This window comes from Eulemur rufifrons, chromosome 18 (genome assembly GCF_041146395.1).
Source record: "Eulemur rufifrons isolate Redbay chromosome 18, OSU_ERuf_1, whole genome shotgun sequence".
NCBI classification, from domain to species: Eukaryota; Metazoa; Chordata; class Mammalia; order Primates; family Lemuridae; genus Eulemur; species Eulemur rufifrons.
In genome coordinates this window covers 41,884,129-41,905,299 of record NC_091000.1, presented here as the reverse complement: position 1 = coordinate 41,905,299, position 21,171 = coordinate 41,884,129, and the positions used below count along the sequence as shown (strand labels likewise).

Genomic DNA, 21,171 nt, shown 5'->3' with positions numbered 1-21,171 from the left:
AACAAATCTTGTTGGTTCTTCTTCTGTGTCTTCCCCATGGCATAAATGCCGTGGGGCTTGTAAACTGAAAAAGTACTTTGTATTCTGTGGAGTAAAGAACCTTGCCACTCATTTGATCCTTTGCATAGGCCTCTTTATACTTGTTCTTATATCTGGACTTTTAAGATTCCTGGATCATGTTTCAAGGCAGTTGGAATCTCTGGAAACATGCACACACAACCGTACCCAATGGGTACTCAAATTGCTTTGTTAGCACCCTGGGCCCTCTGACCTAAGTATCACTATATAATCAATATTCAGAAATGGTCTATCCAACCACTAAGGAGCTGTTCTCTGACTCTTTTGTTTTCATTTCTATCCTCCCCCATTTTCCAGTAAGACTTTGACTAAAACCTCCTACCCTTGCAACTATCTTATTTCCCCCAAGCCTGCCTGCTGACTTTAATAATCTTGCAGTCCCTTGATAACTTCCTTTATTAAACCCCTCCTGGATTCATTTTTTTATCTTGCAAGCCCTATGAGTCAGCACTTTGATTCCCTACCTCATCTACCCTTCCATTGGACTGACCCCCAAAACCCATTTTAAGATATGGCCATCCATTTACCTTCTCCACTCTAAGGCTGCTGACTGCTACACAGTACTTCCACTGTATGGTCCATTCTCATTATTTTAAGTAGTTATGTTTTATAAAGTTGCTAAGAACACTGAATTAGTGAATACTGAACCATCGCTTCTAGGAGGAAATACAGGGTTAGGTTCCTGTAAGCCTCTGGTTACAACATTTTCATCAACTAATAAATATATAACCTTGTTTTATGTGTGTTGCTGTAAGCTCCCTGAAAGTAGATCATGTCTCATTCCTCCATTTGCTTCCAGAAACTAGTGAAGAGCTTGGTATACTGAAAGCACTCAATAAATATTTGCTAACCTCAACTATACCCACATTCACCTTTTTCTCCTCCTACAGGACAAAGTTTTGCTTCTTGTAGTCTAAGGAAAAGACAAGACAGCCCCTGAGCTCTGGACCTCACTGCTCATCGTCTCTCCTCTCCTAAGGGCCACTGCTCCTGCTATCAGCTGCCCCTACCACCTCTTACCTGTTTTCAAGCTTTCTATATATGGCATGTATTGCACTCAAGACTACTGACATATGTAACTCTCACTTATTATTCTACAGAATGCAGAAAATGTGTAGGAAAGCAAACATGGAGGGTCACTCTGACAGTCTGTATTGGCAGTGTGGGCAGGACGGCAGGGCACTCTGTAAACCTATGGAAAGCAACTGCGTTCCAAAAGAGACTTCCTGCATTTCAACAGTGGCTGGATATAACTGGTAAAATTCCCAGTATAACAAACATACCAACATGAGAACTACTAGAGTTCTCAGTGCAGAAGAAGCACCTAAAGCTCAGTATGTTCATGGACACTAAAAATAAAAATGAAGATATAGAGGGGACTAGAAGCAATACTGCCTGAGAGCGTTTAGGAAGAAACCACCAATTCCCATCAGAAAACTCATTTGTTGTTGCCCCACTCCTCCACCCACCTCTCCACCCACACCCCTTTCCATTGCCTTGGATTAAGTTTTCAAGAAACTGCTAAATAAATTTTAATCATGATAACCTGATATTTATTTTTAGAAAATCATCTCTAAACAAAATGGAAAGACAAGAATAAAAAAGATTATGAGCACAAATATCCAAATGATTTAAAAATATGTATTGCATATCTAACTCTCCAAATAGATGGAAAGACAAAAATCTAAAAAAGTGCTAAGTAAAGAAAAAAGAATAAAAAATAAAGGAATCTACCAAGGTGAGAGATTTAACTTCATCTAATAAACCTTATATTGAGCACTTCTGTAAGGCTTCCTTTGTCTACTTTTTGGTATACAGGTTGGGTGGGTATACCTTATCCGAGTTGCTCAGGACCAGAAATGTTTCCGATTTTTAATTTTTTTGGATTTTGGAATATTTGCATGTATATATATAATGAGCTATCTCAGAGATGGGACCCAAATTTAAACACAGTTTACTTATGATTCATATACACCTTATACGCATAGCCAAAAGGCAATTTTATACAATATTTTTAATATTTTATGCATGAAACAAAGTTTTGACTGTATTTTGTCTGTGACCCATAACATATGGTCAAGTGCGGAATTTTCCACTTGTGGCCTCATGTTGGGGCTCAAAAAATTTCAGATTTTGGCGCACTTCGGATTTTCAGATTAGGAAGGCTCAACCTGTACTGTTAGCTCCTGTCACACATGTTACAACATAACGATAGGGAATAAACCTTCACGAACTAAACTCCTCAAGGGCAGGGATATATCTTATTCATTCTTGTATTCTAGCAATTCATTGTACTTGGAATGTGGAAAATGCCAATAGATGCTTGTGAATGAACGTTTACTGTTTGGGATCCTGTAAGTTGCAAGTTTTAGAGCTCAGAGCACACATCAGAAACATTATCATAAAGCATGCTCAGAGCACCTGGCCATACTACAAAAACCAGGTTAACTTACAGCCATCATTCTAACAAATACATGAGCTAACTGTCCTTCATAACATACCATCTTAACCATGGGAAAACGTTTTCTGAATAGTAAAAGCCCACTATTTTACATATATGCTTACACTGGCCCCCAACCCCCACCACACACACAGCTCTTTCAGAGGCTCTGAGGTCAAGGGGCAAAGGGTAGGGGAGCAAGGCTGTGAAAGTCCAGTTTGGGGTCAATCTTTGCTTTTCACTACAGCCTGTTGAAAATAAGATCGATTCTATGGGAATTCATCCAATTAATCGCTAGTCTCACTCTTCTACTCTTCAGATCTTTAATGGCTTTAAACAAAAGAATCACAGCAGCACAGCAAACCCCTCTCCCCTGCCCCTGTAGGTAAGGCATTACTTCACCTAGAACAGCTCCACCACCGCCAGGCCTCAACCAGGTCACCCCCACCCCCGGAGGTGGAAAAAATAGACTCTCATTTCTTTTAGTCAGAAACTATTCTATTCTCATATAAGTTTTTCCTTTCACATTGTTTTCCTTCTTGACTAAAGATGGAGCATGTAAGGTGAAAAAGTCAAGTGGCTTCTACTGCTCCATTATGGCCACAGCACACTTGATCACCAGCAAAACCGAGCACTGGGAAATCCTGCGAGTGTTAGACAGCTGGGGACAGGGAGGCTAGGGCAGTGTTTAGGTTAAATCCAGACTTGTGGGCAACAACAACCTGGCGGTTCCACCTGAATCTGGCCTGTTCTACGTGGAACCCACGTTAACTTTTTCTTAAAGAATACAGTAACTTTTCAAGAGTCTCCTCCATATGTACAGCCTCTTTTCCCAAAGCGGAACAAGCTACACTAAGCAATAATGTGCTACAACTCCAAAAGCCTCCATAAAGAAACCTAGGTTATCTAGGAGATGATCTTCTCTGTCCTTTCCCCTCTCCTAAAATTATCCATCAAAAGCCCCAAATAAAAGGTAAAAAGATTTTCACAAAAGGAAAGAAAGGCTGAAGTCAAAGACGCAAGCTTACATCATAACCAAAGGAGGCCTTTGCTTATTCATTTATTCAAACATTTGTCTAGTGTCTGTAAATGCCAGCGTTGTAACCCGAAGTGAACAAACAACACAGACATGACATGGTCGTCCCTGTCCTTGTGGTGGAATGGTAAGAGTTAAGCACAATTACAATCCGGCAGGACAGGGTCCTCAGTGCAATGGTGAGCCTGAGAAGGAGCAGGAGCAGCAGCACATCCCCTGGCGTGTGGGGGTGCTATCAGCGAAGGCTTCCAGCTATCAGAGGACTTACTACGCGCCAGGCACAATTCTAACTCTGCAAGAACAAACCCACCGAAATCTCATAACCACACTATGAGATGGTTACTATTACCCCCAATGTACCAATGAGAAACCAGCAGCATAGCACCATGTGGTTAAGTAACTTGCACAAGATCATACAGTTCTTAAGCGATGGTGTCAGGATTTGAAACCTGAAGTCTGGTTCCAGAGCCCACCCCCACTCTTAAGTAGGAGTTAGTTCAGTTAAAGGAGGAAGGGGGTAGGGCGAGTTCCAAAGAAATCTTTGTAAAGGGAAAACTAAGTTGTTTGAGGAACTGAGACAAGTTCGCTTTGACTGGAGTAAGGAGTGTGAGGGGAAGAGCAAAGAGAAACGAGACAGGGCCAGTCACATGAAGGAGGGTGGACTTGTTTCTAAGAGTTACATGTCACAGTTCTCAGCCCCTTAATATCAGAAAGGAGAAAAAGTCTAGTGAAAATAACACAAAGGTCCAACGATACACAAAAGAATACACATTTATGATAAGTAAAAATGAAGAAAATGCATTTTAGCTACAAATTCATAACAGTTTTTAACAAGTGCAAAACAGGGGAACTTGCCATACTTGTAGGACTAAAAATTGGCTGAGGCAAGAAGCAGGAATCAAAAGGTCTGTGTTCCACATCTTGCCCTACCCATAAGGGTAACTAAGCTTTGTAATCTTGGCCAATAAGCCTGTTTCCTAATCTATAAAATATAACTGCTTTGGAAGATAAAATCCAAGTAAATGTCTGCTACTACAGTTAAATTCATCTTATCAATTATACTTCGAAATACTAGTCTTTAAAACACAGCAACACATTAAACTAATATGCACCTCTCTCTCACCACAATTTTTAGAAAACTATTGGGAAAACTGGTTTGTACAGTACGTAAGCCCTAACTCCAGCATCCTAAATCTCCAGCATGCATGGCTTGTTTCTGCTTTGAAACCATCGCCACTACATTTCATAGGCTAGACAAATCTTTCTTTGTCTTTGCCAAGGAAGAGAAATGATTCAATTAAAAGGACCTCTGGCTAAATGCACTCATGGGGGCAGGGAATATTCTGAACTTTCTCAACAACGGCTAAATGCAAGACCCTCCAACCCCCGACCCTCCCCCTCTGAGACCACTGGGAGACAGTAGTAGCTACCTGGAGTCACAGGTCCTTCTGTCCTAGGTATAAAATTAAAAAAATCACAGACTTGGGGATTAAAAGAAACCTTAGGGCCCTCAAAAGCAAGAGAGACTCAGAAGATAATCTCTTCTTCTACTGCTTCCTATCCCTGCCCCCACCAAGAAATTATTTCATCTTAGTCAATTAAAGTGGCAAATTAAAGGTACAGCATCATTAAGAGAGAATCATAAAAAATCATAAGGAGAAAGAAACCCTATATTAAAATTGCAATATCTTTGACTCTGGTTAATTTGTCACTACATTTTTAAGAAACAGGGAGTAAGTATCTCACAGAATAAAGAAGGCTGCAGAGGCTGACTATAAACTGTGTTCTTTGGAAACTAAAAACCACTGTCAACTTCCATCACTACATGATGACAGGCATATTTTATAAGTGAAATAAATATTCTCAAGCCTTAGTTGGTTAATTTATTTCAAAACTGATAGCCACAAAAACTCATATGGAAGAAAGAGCTTCTGATAGCGCCTTGAAAACTATGATATAGAATCTATGCACTACTAAATCTAGTTTTTTTTTTTTTTTTAACTCTGGCCATGGGAAACCAAAATAACTATTCTTTTATTCATCTGAATCTCCTATGCAATTAACATTTTTCCTATATGAACTGCATTAGTACACAGGTATTTAGTCACTTGTTTTTATGAGGATAAAACAGCATGAGGCCAGTAGAGTATTTATCTTGGACAGAGAACTGGATTAGGTCCAGAAAAAACAAAAAAGGACAGATAAACAAACATTTCTCTGGAAGAAGAAATATAAACAGAGTGGTCTTTTCAGTGATGGGTGTAAAGACTGAACTTGACATTTTCATAACTAATCTGGATGAGAGATTGGCCAGAAATAGGACCATATCTATAGATGGCAGTAAACATTTTTTACCGAGATAATGCTCAAGTAAAGAAAACAAACAGTAAGATCTTTCAAGGTTCTGTGAACAAACAGATAAATGACAAATGAGTTTCAGTCAAGACAAAGGTTAGATTACTTTGGGTAAAAATGATCTTAAAGCTATTCTTATGATAGATCCTAAACTCTTAAGTTTTATTCCACAGAATTTAATAAAGACAGACATCAGCTGGGAGAGGGGAGAAGCCAACAGAAATGCTGAGTAAATCAGATATGGTATCAGAAACAAAATGAAAATTACCTTGCTTTCATATGTAAAAAAAAAAAAAAGTATATTCTTAATAAAATGTCATACATTTCTTTGCAGTGAATTTCAAAAATCTAAACTGGAACTGAAATAGAAAACAATAAAATCTATAGAGGTGAGTCTTTGAAGTTAAAGAAAAATTATATAGCAGGACCCCATCTCTACAAAAAATTTAAAAAATTAGCCAGGCATGGTAGAGCACTCCTGTAGTCCCAGCTACTCCAGAGGCTGGGGCAAGAGAATTGCTTGAGCCCAGGAGACAGAGGCTGCAGTGAGCTATGTTGATATCACTGCACGCCACCCTGGGCAACAGAGAGACCCCCTGTCTAAAAAAAAAAAAAAAAAAATTAGATAACCCTGTAGCTGGAAAGAAAGACCAAAAAATGTTGGTAAATACAGTAGGAGGCATGAATAGGATAAATACACTTACTTTTAAATTCTGAAATAATGGAGATGTTTTCAAAGCTTGAAAGAGACAAACTTATGTTTTTAAAAAAGAGCTTGATATACTGACAAATTCTTTAAGTAGTGGTACTACCTGAAAAAAACAGGTTCAAATAAACATATTTAAACATTTACCATGCTTCTACCAATGTCCTATAATCAGTATTATGCTATGCACTACAAGGACACACATATAATGTTCCTTGCTCTCAAGGTATAATCTGGTAAAGTGTTTGGATCAATAGAAAAACAGCTCGTGGAATGTGGCAACTGCCATATAAAAAGAAATATGCTAAGCTTAGTAGTTCTGAGGGACCAGCATGCCCATCCGGGGCAACCAGCAAAGACAATCAGGGAGGGCATCTACACTGAGTTTGAAGAAAGAACAGAATTTTGACAATAGTAATTTTGGGGGAGGGAATACAAAAAGTCTCAAAGAGCAAGAGATGGATTTCCTGGGCTCCCTGGCAAACATTGGTTTAATATCCACTGACAACTATGGGCTCACGAACATCACTACTTCAAGTGTCCAACTTCACTCAAATTCAACATGTACAAAATCAAATGTAGATATTCCCTTTTTAAAAATCACTTCTCAGTATAACTTCCCCATTTCTACTAATTATTGTACTCAGGTTACTCAGGCTCAGAACCTTGAAGTTATTTTATATATTACTAAATATTTTTACTATTTATTCTGTTTGCTTATAATTCCCTCTCCCACTTTCACATCCTGTCCAGTTTCCCTCTGAAATATGCCTCGTGTACATTCATTCCTCATCGATACCAGTTAGGTCCCCAAGGAAGAGAAAGCAATGGTAGACATAATAAACCCTTAATTACTTGCAAGCTTTGATGCAAATCTCAGCCTCAAATCCTAGTAAGCTAACCGGGACCAAGTAGTTCTGGAACTAAATGGGGCCAGATGGAGAATTCCAGCTGTGATTTTAGGCCACCCAGAGCCTCAAGCAATGTAAGCCAAACGACCTCCTCCCCTACCCCCACAAGGCCACACAGAAATCTCTATCATACTAACCTGACAGTGAGGAAGTACCCCTTTTCTGAGAGCGTGAGCCAGCAAAAAAAAAAAAAAAAAAAAATAGACCAAGCCTGCTTGTCCCAATAATTAGAGTAGAGTTGGTCTAGGCATCACATCCCAGAGGGGTAATAAATGACAGATTAATAATACTTTGGGATTTGAATTGAAGAAGTGGGGAGATACTATTTTATCCTTCAGGATAACTGTGCCTCACCCCCAGTAAAAACATGTCTGGGGTAAACCTCTGCTGGAAAACGATGAGCTGGATGCCCAGTGCCTTGTACAGAAAGGTTTCTAAAACAAATGGAGAGAGAGCAGAAGTTTGACAGATTATGGCAATACTTTAACCCCAGGAAGTTACCTATTATGGTCTGGTGATTCGACCACAACAATTTTGACAATCAATGGCTAATCCTGACATAATTCTGAAAACAACCCTCTTCTTAAACTACATTAAGCACGCTGGCAGGTCAAGGCAAGCTCAAGACAACTCGCTTTGCTACTGTTGGGTTAAACACAATATTGACTTTAACGGTCCAAGCTGTAAAACTCAATGCTCTGCTGGAGTAAACTAAAGAGCAGCCTGACACAGTGATCAGCTGTGAGATCAAAGTCCAACACAACCTGGATTTGAAGAAAGAAGACACATGAAGAACAAATTATAAAGTGTGGATTTGCACCTGTTTGGAACTAGACTGCTTTTTAATAGCTTAAGCTGGAGCAAGCAGAGGTTGCACACTTCCCTTAGCACATTATCTAAACTAGCACCCCCGTGCAATTAGAAGCAGTATTTAGCACTTTGCAGGATAAGATTATCAGACAATTGGAGCTTTTCTTTTTTCTAGCTTCTGATATAAATACCTCTCTCTCTTTCTCCCCTTGTTCACCACCCCTCCTTTCTGTTTATAAAAATATAACAATTGGGAATTAGTCAGAGCCTTCAAACACAAACTCCTCTCCTTGGAGTAAGTCTGGAATTTTAGGATACAATCACAACTGGCTCTTCACAAATGCTTACAAAATGAATCAAAGTAGCAGAAGAGCTATCAGGAAACTACTAAAAAGAAAAAAAGAAGCTTCTGAGATATAAAAAGGACATCTATATATCTGATATGTTTACCAAGTATGGATCTTGCCACAGGCTGGGAGGGAAGCACTAAAGGTGGGAGCATGTTGTTACTGCCTTGTATCAGTTTTGTTCTCTCCCTTTGGAGATGAGAGGTCTGGGATAGGGGACAGAGAGGGAAGACTGGGGAATATAGATTAGGTTCTGCTTGCTGATATCATGCACAGTAAAACTGCACTGACTTGAATCCCAACACCAAAATTTAAGTTAAGGTACCTGTGGTGTTTTTTTTTTTTTTTCTTGGGACAGAGTCTCGCTATTGTCCAGGCTAGAGTGCCATGGCGTCAGCCTAGCTCACAGCAACCTCAAACTCCTGGGGGCTCAAGCAATCCTACTGCCTCAGCCTCCCGAGTAGCTGGGACTACGGGCATGCACTACCCATGTCCAGCTAAAATTTTCTATATATATTTTTAGTCGTCCAGCTAATTTCTTTCTATTTTTAGTAGAGACAGGGGTCTCACTCTTGCTCAGGCTGATCTTGAACTCCTGAGCTCAAGCAATCCACCCGCCTTGGCCTCCCAGAGTGCTAGGATTATAGGCGTGAGCCACCACGCCAGGCCCAAGGTACCTGTATTGAGCAAGCTGCTCCACCAACCCACTGCTCAAAACTGCAGTAGTTCCTGACTGCCTGAATTCAGAGAAGGAACTCCACCTTTTGGTAAAGACAAGCTAATTGCCATTTCCCTACAATCTTGAGATCACCCAGAGAAGGGATTAATACAGGGAAGCAAGCAGCTGAAGGAGCTGGAGGGAAAGACAGATAATATTTGAGTATCTGAGAATTTTAAGAGTCGCTATGTATTTAATGTCTAATAGGTGCCAAGCACCATGTAGTAGGATTGACATATATTATTTCTAGTCTTCAGACACCTTGCAAGAAAGGCGATTTTACACCCATTTTACAGATGGAAAAAAAACTTATTTAGAGAAAATAATGTGCCCTACCTATGTTGTAAGTAGGAGAAGCAGATTTTCATTAAAAAATGTAAATCTATAACAAAGTCCTTACTCTTTCTATTAACTTTCAAGGTAGAGATTGGACAACCCTCCCCATCTATACTTTAGGGTCACCTAAATTTAAAATTAACAATGCTTGCAAGGCCCTGCACAATCTGGTCCCAATATATCTTGCCTCAAAGGAACACTCTTATTTCAAGGAAACTGGTACATTCTTTATTAACCCAGGAAAACTTCTAAGGTAAAGAGTTTCTTCACCTCTCTGAATTCTATCCATCAGATCCTATGTCCTCTGTAAAGCCTCCCCTAACTAGCCCAGACTAAAGAGCCCTCCCTCACTTCTTCCTTTCATCTTACTGGACTTTTGAGTCTTGGTCCTGAATTACTGCTTTGTATTATAGATTACTTTTCCACACTTAATACCTATTATTTGCATAATTAACAGTAAGCTCCCTAGAAATAGTACTTAGCTGTCACATTTTCTTATAAACTGCACAGAATCTACCATAGAACCCCAATCTTAGGTACTTCAAATAGGAATCTGCAGAGAGGGAATAGAGATCATGTTTTAGTAGAACTAACAGACTTGCATTTGAACTCCCAGTGTCACTAGTTAACCACTCAATCTAAAGCAAGCCTCAATTTTTCATTTATAATTATAAATTTTTAATCTATAAATTGGCTACTAAAAATACCCATTCTCAAAGGATAACTGTGGAACATGAGTGAGATGATTTAAGAGCACTTAACACAGTGACCAGCACATGGTATTATTTTCTGCAAATATTAATATTAAAGGGGTCTCCCTTAAAATTCTTTTTTTTTTTTTTTTTTTTTTTTTTTTTTTTTGAGACAGAGTCTTGCTCTGTCACCTGGGCTACAGTACAGTAGGGTTATCATAGCTCACTGCAACCACAAATTCCTGGGCTCAAGTGATCCTCCTGCCTCAGCCTCCTGAGTAGCTGGGACTACAGGTGTGCACCATGACGCCCAGCTAATTTTTCTACTTTTTGTAGAGATAGGCTCATGCTATGTTGCTCAGGCTGGTCTTGAACTCCTCATCTCAAACGATCCTCCTGCCTCAGCCTCCCAAAGCACTGGGATTACAGGTAAGAGCCACTGTGCTCGGCCACCCTTAAAATTCTTGAGTAGTTATTTAGAGGCATCTTAAAAGATTTCAGGGAAGCCATTTACATATGTATTCTATAATTACATTTTCACTAATTAATAAGGTCTTTACAATATGAAAATACATCTTTAAAACCATAAATAAATATTTGCATTATGGAAGAATTTTATTTTTCTTCCTAATTTTTATTTTTTGCCCACATAATTTTATTATGGTAAAGGAGATATTTTTTAATAAAGGATATTTACCTACAATATCATTACCCTATCACGTCAATTGTTCATTATTTTTCTGTTTTTATTTCTATTTCTTGGTCATACTTTGCATATTTTACTAATATATACATCTTGTAGATACCAATTGGTGTTTTGTTTTGTTTTGTTTTTTTCATTTAACATTTTACAGTCTTCAGGCCAGGAGCTGTGGCTTATGTTTATAATCTTAGCACTTTAGCAGGCCAAAGGGGGAGGACTATATGTACACTACGTTTTTTTCCTATACATACATACCTATGATAAAGTTTAATTTATAAATTAGGCACAGTAAGGGATTAACAATAAAATATAACAAATATACTGTAATAAGAGTTGTATGAATGTAGTGTCTCTCTGAAAAATATCTTTTATTGTACTCACCCTTCTCCTTGTTATTATGTGAGATGATAAAATGCCTATGTGGTGAGATAAAGTGTGGAACAGAGATTTCATCACCCTATTCAGAATGGTATGCAATTTACAATTTATGAATTATTTCCGGAATTTTCCACTTAATATTTTTGGACTGAGGTTGACCGGGGAAAGCAAAGTCTTGGATAAGAGGGAACTACTGTGGTGTGTTTGGCTGCACACTAAAATTACCTGGGCAAGGTTTCATAAAGACAGACCCACAAAGCACCAGCCCAGACCAATTATATCAAGATCTCTGAGACAGCAGTCTGGGCCTTTAGATCTCTCTACGTGACTTTAATGTCAGCCAGACTTGAGAACTACTGGGTTAACTCTTATACATGCATTTATTCAAAGGACTACAAAGTAACTTTTAGCAAAATTCAGTGTATACAGGAACTACCATTTTACGTGAAGAGAATTTTTTTATTGTATTTGCATAGAATATTTCTAGAAGGATACAAAAGAAATTGGTTCAATAATAGTAGCCTTTGGGAAGAGGTATTAGGGGTGTGAAGTGAGAGGCTTATATTTCCACATATTTTACATTGATTTTTAACCATGTACATTAGAAATTAATAATCCTAAAATCGAGTCACGATTTCATAAACAATTTTTCAGGTACACATGGCACTAAGCAATGCATAGCAATCTCACAGCAGGGAGCAGCTACCAGTGTTCATAAGGTTCTCCATGGAGCTCTGCACACTTGGAAAGAACCAAGTAGCTACCAGGGGTCCATTTTTGCCCTCTGGGCAGAGCCAGTAGTTTCTGCCACTTCCTCCTGCCCTAGCAACTAACTTAGTCAATGTACCATTCTAAAGCAAACAGTCACTGCCTGATATGCTTGGGGAAAATGTTTACTCATAGCTCCCTCCTCACACAGTGGAGGCCACCATTAATGATATGTTAGTCTGGGGCATACTCTTCTTAAAGAACATGTCAGGTTCATTAGTTCATTTTTAAATTAGTTTCTCAAATGCAAAAATCATACAAGGAAAACAGGGATGATTTCATCTGTTTTCTAAAGCACTTCATGTAACATGCAAATACAGTATCTGCAGGGTTCAGAATACCAATATTGTTTTCCTAATTAGGTGCACCATTCCAAAAATTTGAGAGAACCAATTTGCTCGTTTCATTCCATAATGTATTTCAGTGTTGCCAAGCCACACAAGAATTCAAATGAATCTAAAAAGTATACAGAACAGAGTTCCACATTATCAACCCACAGCTAACAATTTCAGAGCTTCATAGATATTTAAATTAAATACCTTTTCAGTAGGTCATTTCTGACAGCTATGGGATTTCATAACTGGGTCTCAGATATTCTACCTAAACAAATGTCTTAAGGTTTTTTTTTTTGGAGGGTGGTGGCAGGTCACTCAACCCCTTAGAGCACTTTTACCCCATCATTTTGGTACCAGAAAAACAATTCTCTGATACTAATGGAAAGAAGGAAATTTCTTTTGAGTTGTCTGTAACAAGATTCCTTTTAAAAAATGTCATAATACGTGTCAGAAACATCAAGAAAGGCAATTTCCTACCAAAAACATTAATATTTTAAGAGGATCAGATTCCAGAATACTAGAGACTCTTTAAGGATCATCAGTTTTCAAAATTCTTAAATTCATTCATTCATTTAATACAAGTTTCTTAAATGCCAACTTCCTGCCAAGCACTGCATTAAGCACTACAGACACAATGACAGGTTTAGGATTTAGCAGAACTCTCATAGCCACGCTCTCAGCACTGCATGTACATTGTCTTGTTTCATTCACAGTTATTTTCAAATGCATGCTTTAAATTTAAAAAATAAATTGAATTTGTAGCATCAAATTTAAAAGATATTCTTGTTACTGTTTCTTAATCATATTTAATAAAAGAACTTGAGTAAACAAGGATAGTTAATTAAGAGCTAAATGATAACAAACATACTTTTTTTCCCCATAACCCCTAAGGTTTTGACTGTAAGACAGAAAAAAGAAAACATCCAATTTTCTGGGCACATCAGAGAGAGAGTCTGAAGTATTTGGCAGTCTTAAGTATTTATAAGGTGTTACAGGCAGAACTGATTAGACTGGTGATTTTGTTGCTTCTTCCTAACACATCCTAAATCAACACCTGTTTCATCTCTTGAGGAATGTGCAGGTTAACATCTAACTTGTCTTCAACTTGTGAAGAAATAGAGTTGCCATGACAACATGCAACTATCCTCACTGGGAATTAGACGAAGGTCCCCACTAGATATGTAGCTTCCTAATCTGTCCCATTGAGGGATGAATTTCTACTGCCCCAGTGTCCCCTCTCTCACTTAGGCACCCTGAATGAATTGGTTGTCATTTTCAATCAGAAAACCAATAGTAGATAACGAATCACCCATCATTTATTTAAAGATATATATCAAATGCAGAAATGCTCTTCTTTATGATTAAAAAGTCTTAGGCATGGTGATAAAATCATCTTTATAAAGCAATATATAGCACTATGCTAGACACAAATTCTAGAGTATAATCTACAAAATAAGCAAGTTTACAGTGACATACAACTAGAAAAATATTCTAAATTTACCTAGAAATGACAGGCATACAGTTCAGGAGAGAAGCATAATCAGAGATCCAGACTCATGCTAATACTAAAATCTTATGTAACGGAAAAAGCACTCTGCTATACAACACTTATCCACAACATTATAGTATTAATGGCTGCATTTTATTGCACTTAATGTATTGTACTATTTTGGCACAACAGAAAGTGCAATAAGAAACAAATTATGTAGCACGATGCATGAGAGGGCACATTGTCCTTTTCAGAAGTCCATTATAAAGGCAGCTGGACAGATTCTGGCTGAACACAAGTGGGATGCCAGCCCATCTCTTCCATCCCCACCCCACCCTCCCATTCAAGCGCTGGTTACAAAAGTGCCTGTGTGGTCATGAGAAGTGAGTCATGGATGTTCCATTTACAGATGGGGTGGGGTTGAGGGAAATCACTATTACATGCCCAGTTAGCTGGAAAAGTCCATCCTGTTTTTTCTCTTTTACATAATAATCATTTTTCATAAACCTGAGATAAAGAATACTTGGTAAGTAGGAACTCACCAAATATTTCAGCACTCATACTCAAAGGAAAGACTTACTTTTACCGCCAAGTACATGATCTCATAGTCCAGGCCTAACAATTCACACTAGGCAAGGGACTTGTATAATCAGTAGAAAACATTTGTTCCTTTCGCCCACACCAAGAAAAACAGTGGCTGAAGAAATAAAGCACATTACCAGTTCCTAAATCAGATTTACCCGCCAGGAGTTCATGCTGGCAGCCAAAGTATTTCATGAGTGCAAGGACAATCTTTTACAACTTCCTTTGCCAAAGAAACACAAAGGCAAAGTGGCTTCATAAAGCTGACCTTACAAGCAAACAATAAGAAACACAACCTAAAGCAACAACAAGAAAAACCCATGCCCTCTTAGGAGTTACACACTCTGTGCATTAAAAGACCACATGCCCTGGTCCATTTCTTCATACTACCTAAATCAAAAAGCAGTGTATGACAAATTCACATTTCAGCCTAGCTCACAGCAACCTCAAACTCCTGGGCTCCCGTGATCCTCCTGTCTTAGCCTCCGGAGTAGCTGGGACTACAGGTGTGTGCCACCACACCCAACTAATTTTTCTATTTTTAGTAGAGATGGGGTCTCACTCTTGTTCAGGCTGGTCTCGAACCCCTGACCTCAATCGATCCTCCCACCTCAGCCTCCCAGAGTGCTAGGATCACAGGTGTGAGCCACCTTGCCCAGGCCCACATTTCAGAACTTAAAGTTACAATACATGTTTTAGATTTGAAAACATTTAATCCAGGCCTCTTAACTTATCCAAGTTCCCTCAAAATCCAAAGGGCTGTGTCAGTCTTTTCTAAACATATTGTAGATAAAACTTGAAACCTGCATACAGCTCCTAAACTATGCTCTGAGCCCCCATGAAGACTACACTGGACTCTGAGGCTCGGGTGAAGGAGAGACCTTGCTCAACTAGTAAAAATTCTGCACATACATATTGTCTATAGTTACTATTAATAACATCGCCAAGTAACTTTGCCTCCTAAACTGTGAAATGAATTTAGGTTTTAAGTACATTAAAATTCACAAGAAACATTACTTTTAATAATAGGAACCATCAGTTATTTTAATGAAGAGGAAATATTCTATTAAGAATTCTTATTCAAATCAGGTTTCTCCACAAAAATCTTTAGCCTATTCCCTCACAGTATAAAATACTCTAAAGAATATTTAAATTATTTAAAATAAAACTCCAAGGAGTATTTAAATTATTTAAAATAATTCAAATCACAAAAGCAACACAAATTCATTAGAACAAAATCCAAAAATACCAACAAAAAATAAGACACAAAGGAATAAAATAAAATTTTCACCCACCCCTTGGCAAGCACTATTAATATGTTGGCATACAGTGCTGCTGACCCTCTTTTGTACATGCATAACCATATATGCCTATTTTATTCTTTTGAAAGATTTTCAAACTCATTTTATTACCTCCTCACCACAACTCTATTACACGGGACTGATGCTGCCACTTTACAAATGACAAAACTGAGGGCCAGAGAAACCAACAGTCTTGTATGCTCTCACATCAACACGGTACATGAGGCAAGAATAAATCAATGGCCTCCTTAATTTGTCTTCCAATTGCTTTTAACAGAACCCACTTCATTAGATGGAAGAGTTCCCTTCTTCACCTCTGTGAAAAATCACTAAGAACCTCCCAAGGTGCACATTATGTTTCAGCATGAGGGGATATGACGTAAGGAGTGTGCCAGAAGATCTACAGCGGCAGGCAAGAAAATCTACACAAAGACCATTAGAAAGTAGTAAAAAGAGATTAAAACTGCTATTTATGTGTCATATGTCTTATGGGCATTAAAAATGTGTGGGTACTGGAATGAAACTCTTTTTTCCAGAATATTCTCCATCCTAACTCAGAAAAATCTCATTACAAATGCTTGCATCTTGGAACCTGGCAGTGGGAGAGGAGAAAGCACTTCTGTGTGATGTCCCTCTGTGTGAGGGAAGAGAAAAATCACAGTCCTGCCTCAGTCACTCCAAGTATGAGAGCAGCCAGTGAGTTCTTAATTCTGTTCTTACTCTTTCTCACTGTTTGACTTATCTGTTATAGCTTCCAGCTGTCTGCTGTTTATTCATTTTATTGTATAACCTGTTGTCTTTCAGATTATAAATGCCAGGTCAGACCATGGGTATCCTACCTGGATTCATACAGGTAGAGCACCAAGCCGCAAGCACATAGGCATCCAATGCTATTGGATAATGACGATAAGTGGATTAACTTATATTTATCCTAACCCTCTAACAGATTACTTAAATTTGTTCTAACAGAACAGTGAGGATTAGCACTAACTAGGCCATTTGGCCCTAGGTATTCAGGACTGGAAAGAAGAAGAGTGCAGTCTATTCTCTGCCATTTACATAGCTAGTAGCAAGCAGCTGCAATGCTTCCATTTACTCCCCATACCCCAGGCAATATATATGTTACCAGTTACTTCATTTAACTGGTCGAAAATAAAACAAAACATTTAATAGCCCATGATCCTTTCCACCTCCCTGCTACATACACATTTTAGGGGGAGACTGGCCCATTAATTTATTAGACACATTTAAAGAACAAAAAACCTTAAGATAATGTTTCAAACTTGAACCACACATGTAAATCAATGGGCAAATCTTGGTTTTCAAAAACTCCTATGTAAATATACTGGCCTTAAATTCAAGGTAACCAAGAACCCAATTCTATGTATTTCTGACTTGAGTCACTGTACAAATCATTTTTTTGGTCCTAATTTTTCCTTCTGGAACAAAAGGTTATTCAAATATAAACTTAGATATCAATTAATTAAAAGAGAAAAGCATTCTGAAGACCAGCAAATAGAGAACTCTCTCAAATTTCAAAAACTACAATGCAATTTTACAACTTCAAATAAGGTTTAAACTTCACAAATACCATAATCATATAGTGTTCCTGACTTCTCCCAAAATGTAAATTCGATCTCTTTTGATTCCTTTTCTGTTTTCCTAGCAACCTCTTTCCTCAACGCTATGAAAAGGACTTTTTGTCAAGATCCTAAAGGAAATATTCAAGAAGGAATCTTAACTGTGACAACTCTCTTTACAGATGAAATGCCAGGGAGCATGAAGACGTGAAAATGACCTGTGATATAGGCCACTTACGTTAGACAACAAACTTCCTCTCTAGTACAGTACATAAAAGCTGGAGGAATGAGGGAACAGTGAGAAACCCAAAGAAGGGACTAGGAAGTGCACAAGCGTAAACAGAGTAAAACCAAGGGCAAAATAGTTCAGAGAAGAGAAAAGTTTAAAATAACTAGTGAAAGTCCATCATGGAAACGGGGAAGATACAAAAGGCTTCCACAGACTTTAAAACAGAAAACAAAAACATAAAAAGGTGGATCTTATTTTTGTTTATATTTTCCCCAACATACACTACAAAACTGCCCCAAAAGTCTACCTGAATCTTCAGGGACTTTTCATTGTCCAGATCTACAGGTTACATCCTGTATTTAAATACACTAAAGAACACAAATTCATATTAGGAATACTTGATTTTTAAACTAAGGGTTTTACCTTAACTTCTAGAAACCTACTCAATTACAAGGTGGGCTCCCAAGAGCAGCTAATCCCCCGTATGAGGCACCCCCTTCCTCCAAACAAGCACATATCAGCTCTTATTTGGTAAAATTTAGATAAAATGACACAGGATCATAATTTTTTAGGTGGAGAGGAAATTTTTCCAGATGGCTTTTCCCAGGAGGGCTATACAGCAGGTAAGAGTCTGGGGAAAGAGAACAAAAGGAAAGACTTGTTTAGGTGTCCTTTCTTAACCTCATGAGCAATGGTTGATTTGTCCCCATCTTCCTGCATCTTTGCTGACATCGGCTACTTCACCTTCTTTTCCATGGTGACCCCTATCAGGGACGCTACTGAAGGGGGTTCTTATCAAGTGGGATGTTCAACTGAAATTCCTAAAATTCTCTAAAAATATCTACCACAAAAACTTGTAGAAAATACTAATGAGGTCAAGAAAAGAAAACAACAACAACAATACGTGGCACAATTTTCTATTCTTCATTCTACACCAATGAGAAGTCAGAACACTATACTGAAATATTCCCACAAAGTGGGACTCAATTTCCCTAACATGGCCAGGCCCTAAATATAGCCACAATTTTTGTTCAAAATATACCCAATTAAACTTGTGGCTGGAGGAAATGGTGGTGGGCAACTGGGCAAGGAGTACAGGAAACAATGCCAGTGTAACTCAACTGTCTCCATCAGCATTAAGATGGCTTTAAATGTCCTTGGCAAGGGCTGCCAAAGTATAGACACCTGTGATACACATGCCCCCGTCGCTCCAGGCTTTGTACCCTTGATAGAGTCTGGGTTACGCAGAGGGAAGGGAAGAAATTACACACCCTGGGTCTGAAGTAATTCTACCATTCTGAGAAGGTATGTGGCATCACTAGTACTCAGTCAGAGTAGTGAAAGGCATAGAATTCCCTACTCAAATTATAAGGATTCTGTTAGTCTAAAGGAAACATGAGAATTTAACCAGGGTAGTTTACAATCCTCACAATGTACCTTTCAAACACACACACACCCCACAAAAAAATACTGCTTATTCAATTTTCACATAACTACAGTGAGGGAATGTGTTTTAAATGAATGGAATTCAAGAAAAGCAAAACCTAGAACATAAAACTTAATCCAAAATTTATTTCAAAGTTTCACTTGAAACTTTTTAAAAGATTTATTATACTGGATCTAGACCTGTTTTTGCAAGACATTTTGGGTGGGAAGCACCTAGCAGAGTGTCAGAGTTGGGAGTAGATAATAAAAAACTGCTGAAAAACTGGTAAAGGTAGGTAAATGTACATCTCAACATAAGTGCGCTGAAAGGCACTACAGGACATTTTAAGGCATCTTTTAAAAGTTAACCTTTAAAAGCAGAATAGCATAGGGATTTTAAAGACTAGATTCAAACTGGCTGGGTCAAAACGCAGGCTTTGCCACTTAGAGCTGTGGATGGATCTTGGGCAAGCTGCTTAAGTTCTCTGTGATTTTAAGGTTCCTCACCTGTAAAATGGGAATTATAATAGCACCTACCTCACTGGTTGTTAGGGAAGTAAAGGAGAGAAATCAACATAAAGCACTTAAGATAAACGTATGTTTTCAGGAGGTCAAATCTATTAAATGTACACTTCAGCTTTGTTAAATTGAAATCTCAGAAATTTCATAAAAGCATTTTACTCCCCCTTTCCACACACCATGCGGCATCAACCTTCCAAATGATGTGGAAATTACATACTTTCATTCATCCGTTTGAGAGCTTGTCATTAATGGCAAGAAAGAAGAAAGATGCCTTTTTCGTAGCTGTTGCTCCTTCACAACTTCAAAATACTGTCACGTACACAATAGGTTGGGGCTGCCCTCAAAATGACAGCTCACAGCTTTGCAGGCCCGCAGAGGCGCCCAGGCGGCTCTGCCCGGAAGGGGTTCACCCCCAAACACGGCGGATCTCCCACCTCCAGAGCTAAGCAAAGCGCACGCCCGGGAGCCCGAAGGAACCCGAGAGAACTCTCTGAAACGGGGAAGGAACCCTGAGTTGTGGAGAAAGAGAGGGAGGAAAGGAGGAAAGAGGGGAGCCTCAGGGTCATAGAGGGTCCGGAGACACTCGCGGAGCAGGCGCGTCCACGATGACAAGCCTCGGGACCGGGCGCCGGCGATGGGCAGCGACGTCCCGGGAGGCCCGCTCCCCTCCTGCTTCCCCTCCCCAGCGAGCACCGAAGCCAACTCCGGTCCCGCGCCAGACTCGCCCCTCGGCGCCCCTCACCTAAAGGCGGGTCCTTCCTTGGGAGCCCTGCCCTGGGCAGACGCCGACGCGGAGCTGCTGCCGCTGCCCCTTTTGTTGAAGAGCTTCTGGAGCAGGGTCGGGGCCATGATGCTGCCGCCGCTGCGGCTCCGGCCGTGGTGCTCGGGGGGCCGGCGGCTCAGCGCGCAGCCGGGCGCGGCGGCCGCGGTGGCGGGGCCATCGCGGCGGCGCGGCCGCCCAGCCTTGCGGGAGCGCGGGGCCGCTGCGGCTGAGTAACTCTGCTTGGCGCTGGGGGCGCCGGCTGCCGGTCATATGACTGAGCCCGGCGGCCGCCGCCGCCTCGCGCGCTGACAGTTATCTCCTGCGGGAGGAGCCCGCAGCCCCACGGCGGCGGCGGCGGCGGTGGCGGCGGCGCGGGAGGAGCGCGGCGGCCCCGGCGGCGGCCATTGGCCCGGAGGCCGCCCGCCCCGGGCTCACGTAACCCCGGCGGGAGGCGCGGCCGGGCTGGGGCGGCCCCGTGCTCCCGGCTCGCGGGGGACGGGGGCGGGCGCGGCGCTTAAAGGGGCCCGAGGGACGCGGCCGAGATAGGTGGCTGCCGGGGTGCAGGTCCGCCAGCAGCGCGGGGCTCCCAGGGAGGCTTCGCTCTTTCGTGACAGCGAGGAAGCCGCTGGGCCGATCTTTGTTCTTTTGAGACAAAGACCCTGAACTT

The 21,171-nt window shown here is 40.1% G+C and overlaps 1 protein-coding gene across 2 annotated transcripts in view; it reads right to left on the bottom strand.

The window, feature by feature from the left end:
* Positions 1-20,679, bottom strand: part of FNIP2 (folliculin interacting protein 2) — a 118,838-nt gene extending 98,159 nt beyond the window's left edge. For both annotated transcript variants that reach the window (XM_069493735.1, XM_069493737.1), the window contains exon 1: positions 20,484-20,679. In XM_069493735.1, coding sequence (XP_069349836.1) covers positions 20,484-20,590 — 107 coding nt within the window. In that variant the 5' untranslated portion in view covers positions 20,591-20,679. The remainder of the gene's footprint in view (positions 1-20,483) is intronic.
* Between the last annotated feature and the right edge of the window lie 492 nt (positions 20,680-21,171).